Here is a 6000-nt window from a genome sequence, read left to right as displayed (position 1 = left end):
CAATTTTTTAAATTTAATTATTTTGTAGAAAATACTACCAACATTTATATCTTTAGCTAAGATTGTTAAAATACTATATTCACTAATTAATACAACAATATTTTAATATCATAAGTATCATTTTTATATAAACTTAAGCAAAATTAAAATTATTTGAAAAGTGAAAGTGGGAATCGCATGACCCGGAGCACCGGCCGAAGCAGGCCGAAACCCAGCCCGAGAAAGGAGGAAGAAAAACTAGAAACCCTAGCGATGCTGCAGATCCGCCTGAGCAAGATTGGCTCGTCGGACTCCGGCGGTGCCGCCGCTAGCACGGCAGCTGGCGCCGGCGCCCCCGCCGCGGTTGGGGCGGCTGCGGCGCTCGGTGGCAGCATCCTGGAATCGGTCACCGTGGCATGCCCCGACCACCTCGTGATCGCGGACCTCCCCGTCGCGAAGAGCCTCGGCGCCGTCACGACCTCCGCTGCCGCCGCCACGCGCGCCATCGGCCGTCGCTCCCGTCGCCCGCTCGGGGAGCGCGTCCACATCTGCTCCCGCTGCGAGTTCCCCATCGCCATCTACGGCCGCCTCGTACGGACTTGCTAAGCCCTTTTCTTTTATGCGGCTATCAAACCTCGAACATGTTCCGCTCGTGTTGCTGCTAAGGAAATTAGAGGTTTAGTTAACCGCGTGTGTTGTTGAGCCATTTACCACCACAAACCCTACTATTCCTCTGTTGATAGCATAAGTGAAAATGGAGCAGCGGATGTGCATCATTTTTGTTTTATGCGCCTGTGTTTAGACTGTTGGACAAAAATACCGATACTTATTGTAGTAGCTCAGCGGGAATGGCTATTGCCTCAGTGTTCTAGCGATTCCATTGTAAGGAGTGCCAATGTTATCTCGTTCTGTTTCTGGCAGACAGTCAAGGGAAGCTAAGATCTACTGGTTAGCGATTGAATGAAGGCAGTATTGCCGTTCTCTTACAATGCTAGTACATCTATTTGACTATTTGTTTTAATGGACCACACAGGATTTGCTTTTTGGTGATACTGACCTAAGGAATGGATAAATAGACTACTCACAGTTTCATTCAATTGCGTCATGAAATAATATTTTGGCTTCAGTTGCCACTCTGGCTTTTAAGCTTGATCTAGTCATATCTATAGCAAATCGAGCATCTCCAAAACTCCATCATCCAATTCTCCTAATGACTTGCAAAAGACATAAGAATCTATATGAGTGTTATATTGTAAGATACAATGCTTCATGTGAAAACTTGATGGAGAATTCAAGTACATTATACATCTTTGAGTCTCGGAGGAGATCCATTGATCCAGTTCCTTACATGATAGTTGATACCTAGACAACTAGGAAGTGCAGCTTGCAACTCAGGCTGCTTCATCATCCTCATGCGCTTCATCCCCAGTTTTTTCTGCCATCTAATCACAGCCTGGGAAAAAATCAAGCAAGAAGAACATTAGATCAGTTATCAGTAGCACTAATTGATTCTACTAAGTACTAACTCGCTAGCAACTACTGGTTTCAGGCAAGGTCAAGGGAGGAGAGGTAATAAACTTACCGCTGAGTCGCTGCTGATCTGATGTGCCACTACGGGAGCGCATGTTGCGTGGTTGCACGCGGGCAGGCTTGTTGGTAGCGTGTGTCACTAGCTCACTGCGGTTGTCGCTGTGGGCCTTGAGGTGGATCCATAGCTGTGCGACTGTAGTTCTTAGAGGGTAGAAATCAGAAGGGGAAACAGTGGAATGTAGAGTTAGCGGAGAGGAAAGGAACTCACCTCACTGTCGCTGGTTACCAGGGGTCACCACTCCTGGAGTTGGGGCAACAGGGAGGTAGTGCAGCACTGCAGCTGCACACCCACGTGTTTTCGCTGTGGCGACCAGAGCAGGGAATGACCTGAGCGAGCAGTGATTGTCTTCAAATACCAATCTGTTAACTGGGCTGGACCATATTCAACAGAGGAATAGATGTGGTGATATGTATAAGCATAAGCCCGAGCATCTGATATTCATAATATTTATTTTTATCCCCGATACTCCATGGATACTTATCGGGCTACATCATGCACATGTTTGTATCATATACGTATTCAATACAGGATACGAGGGCCTTATTGTGTATCCGTGCTACATACATAGTATGTAATAGTCTGGAATCATATTTTTAATGTGTTCTTGCATAGTATATATAGTATGTAATAGTCTGAAATCATGCACATTTGTGGGCGGAGGGGGAGGCTTGCCTTGGTTTATCCCTTTCCTAGACCCCACTTGTGTGGGAGCATCCAGCATTGGGTCTGCCCCCTTTTCTGTATTTTATGTTCCTGTGGTTTTACCTGTTTCCTGAATGAGTGCTACATGTGGCCATTCACTCTATAGTTTTTTTTCTGATATAAACAGTTGGACCATATAGTAGTGTGATGACCTTTCTTCTTGGTTTCAGATCCCTTGTGAACATGCCTTCTGTTTATCCTGTGCAAGAAGCGATTCTAGCTGCTATCTGTAAGCATTCTAACTCCCAAACTTCTCTAACCTACTATTGTCTTGTTGTCACCTTAGTTCATGATAGGTAGCATACAATATTTCATTGGTTTATCAGCAACACATGATGGTGCTTGCTCTAGTAAATTGGTTTGTTATACGAAGCCTGATCCTTAACTGATTGTTCTTGCTTTTCTTAAGATATTTCATTTCAATAAATGGGCATATGTTTTCAATAGTTTGGTACTTTTAAATCATTTTCTATCCTAAATTTGTTGCTGTGTACAAATGAGATATTATGTTCATTTGGATTGACAGTATGAATTTTGGTTAAAAATTGACATTTTCTGTACTGCATTCCCATGATGCCAATGTACCCTTGGATACATAATTAAATTTTGGGCAGGCAATTTAAGGGGAGATACTCGGGAAATGTTGTAATTTCAATCCTTATTTAATGTATGCTTTGTTTCTCTTTTAGAGTTCCGCACTTCTGCTTGGTCTAAGTCTGTCAATTTGAAACTTCTGTTTATTTACTTCTGCAGTTGTGATGAGCGCATTCAGAAGATACAAAGTGTGAAAATGATGGAGGGGATTTTCATCTGTGCTGCACCAATGTGTCTCAAATCGTTCCTTAAGAAAGCAGATTTTGAGTTCCATGTGCCTGATGTCCATGCCAACCTCCTCCAAACTAATCTAGAGAAGGAAGAAGAACGCAATGAGTCAGATGCTCCTAACATCCCCTGTGCTTCTGCAGGGGATACTCAAAGACAATCTCAAATGCCTGAAATGTCTACTGCACGTGCTCCTCCTCCAAGGCCAGGTGTTTCACAAGATCGTGAAGAACGCTCCCGCTACCACCAGTCCAGGGAGCAAACACCACTGAGGCCTCCACCCCTTTCAAAACCACCGTTCCATGGTCGCCATTCTTACCCACCAGGGGATACTCAGGCCGAGAACAATCCACCTCAAGGATTCGACCGGCCATACAACTGGGCTTCTCAATCACGTCAGGAGAGCCCAGGTGCGGCGACTCCACTTCGCCAAGAATCTGATCACAGTACTCAGGACAGGCAGCAATTGATGGCTAATGCACCTTTTATGTTCCCGCCGATTCCTTCTCACCAGGGAAACTTTATGATGCCTATGAATATGAATCAGCCTTTGATCTCCAACGCACCATTCAATTACCCTCTCCAGCAAGATGGAAACCCTCAGTACTTTTCTGCCCCTTTCCAGATGCCGCCGCTACCAGATACTGGATCAGACCAAGGTTCCATGTCAAGTGTCCAGCCTCCAGTTGGCCCTATGAGCTTCCCTGAGGGGCTTCAGCGCCCATGGGCTATGGGGATGATGGGTAATCCATTTCACCCGATGGCCCTTGGTCAGGGAATGGTTGATGGTGCGGGTGATCCTCAGGGTGGTGGTGGCCTTGCCTTCATGCAAGCTGGTTTTGGGGGCATGCCTGATGGCTCCATGAATACAGGCATGCCCGATAGAGGTGATGGAAGGGGTGTTCGAGCACAGATGCCCACGCCAATGCAAATGCAGATGTCACTTCCCCCACCTCCGCCTACACAACCTCCATCAGGCTCGCAGCAAACATTTAACAGGACTTGATATATTTTGTTTTGCACGAATCGATGGTTCCTCTCAAAATTCCATGTCAATTCATTGAGGAAACTGTAATTTTATCGTCTTTGGCATGTAACCTGTGAGAACTAGATGGCTCAGTTCTATTCCCTGGTTTGATAGGAGCCTGTGTATTATGCTGTAACTGTCCTGTTTGAATGAAGTGTTCCCAAGTTACGAAATTTTAGTTCAGGGTGATTGGTTGTACTACCGTTCACAAATATTTGAACATATGACGTTGTTCGTCTTATTCAAAATATTTATTTGAAAATATAAAATTTCAAGTTACACTTAAATAACCTTAAGTGATAAAACTAGTAAAATAAACTATAATTCAAGATTTTTGATTTGAATAAGTGGCCAATTTTTTGAAAGAAAGTCAATGTTGCCGTATATTTATGAACGGAGAGAGTAGTATTGGTAAAATACTTGTGAAGAAAAAACGATGCAGTGAGAAGTTTGTAACATTTGGCTTCTATAAATGTGATATATTCTCGAACGACTGATATGGCCATCGTTTGAGGTATTTTAGTTGTATTACGCATGTCGGCTCTATATATTGCAAATCACGTTGACCGTTTAGCTCATATGTTGCAAATCACGTTGACCGTTATGTGTGAAGTAAATTTATTCCACGTAAGCGCATTTGACATGATTTGAAAAGTCTAGATTTTGATCATTAACTTCTCGTACAACATGTAGTCAACTTCTAAAAGCATAGATACAGTTTGACTAAGGTTGTCTTCAACAATAACCTCTACATTTCATTATCTAAAGAAATATCTTATGTTCTTTACAACACACTCTAAAGATTTTGTTCTCTATAACTTCACTATCTTCAATAGCATCCTCTAAATTCCGTTTTTTTATATTTTATCTTCTATATTTTCCTATTAACATAATTTATTTAAAAAAATTATTAGATAAAATAAATCGATAGTTACCATTTTACGAATTAGGATTTATCTACGGGTGATTCGAAATGTCCCAGACACTTTAATGACACGAAGAATTGATCGGTAAACAGTTGTAGCAATATTTTTATTTCTGCCGTTTTTTTATCAGTAACAAAAAAATGCAATGGCATTGGCCAACAGCCGTACGCGCTATATCGGAGGAACCGCCAGATTTGGCGGGCGGTAGCGTCGTCCGGTAATTAAGCTAATCCGAACGTTGTTGAAGTAGAAGATCAGAGCATCTACAAGAGACTAGCTAAATATCTTGTCAAGCTAAATTTTAACTACTTAATAGCAAAATAGCTCTCCAACAGGCTAGCCATTTAACTTGACAAGCTATCCGACTCTCTAAATTGACTCTCTCAATAGCCAAATTTGGCTAGCAAATCTCGCTAGCCAAGCTAATTTGTATGTTGGAGAGTCTGTTGGAATGAGATGTTATATTTAGAGTTTAATCTTTATAGAGTGACAAATAAAGAGTAAAATAGAGAGTCAAAAATAAAGAGTCTTTTGGAGATGCTCTCATACATTAAATATAGGGTAGAGCAGCATATAGCAAAAGAACATCTTCAAGAGACTAGCCAAATAACTCGTTAAGCCATATTTTAACTACTCAACATCAAAACAACTCTCTAACAGACTAGCCATCCAACTCGTCAACCTATCGGACTTTCTAAATTGATCTTCTCTCTAGCCAAATTTGACTAGCCAATCTAGATAGAAAGTCTAGCTAGCCACTCTGACTAGTCATACTAGATAGAAAGTCTGTTTGAGTGAGATGATACATATAAAATGTATTTTTTTATAAATAGATAAATAGAGAGTAAAATAAAGAGTCAAAAATTATGAGTCTATTAGAGATGCTCTAATACCTTTTGTCACATAAGAAATTTTATGTTCTCTATGCTTTTCTATGAAAATGAAATAATTGT

At 41.6% G+C, this 6000-nt stretch overlaps 1 protein-coding gene across 1 annotated transcript; it reads left to right on the top strand.

The window, feature by feature from the left end:
• The first annotated feature begins 225 nt into the window (after window positions 1-225).
• On the top strand, window positions 226-4288 carry LOC100274384 (uncharacterized). The gene is made up of 3 exons (NM_001148744.2): window positions 226-570; window positions 2443-2501; window positions 3026-4288. Exons 1-3 carry the CDS (start codon window positions 253-255, stop codon window positions 4098-4100), a joined length of 1452 nt encoding a protein of 483 aa, NP_001142216.2. The 5' UTR covers window positions 226-252; the 3' UTR covers window positions 4101-4288.
• Window positions 4289-6000: the final 1712 nt, after the last annotated feature.

Source organism: Zea mays, chromosome 1 (assembly GCF_902167145.1).
Source record: "Zea mays cultivar B73 chromosome 1, Zm-B73-REFERENCE-NAM-5.0, whole genome shotgun sequence".
NCBI classification, from domain to species: Eukaryota; Viridiplantae; Streptophyta; class Magnoliopsida; order Poales; family Poaceae; genus Zea; species Zea mays.
Note: the sequence above shows the minus strand (reverse complement) of the source record. Positions and strands in the feature narration are given on the sequence as shown.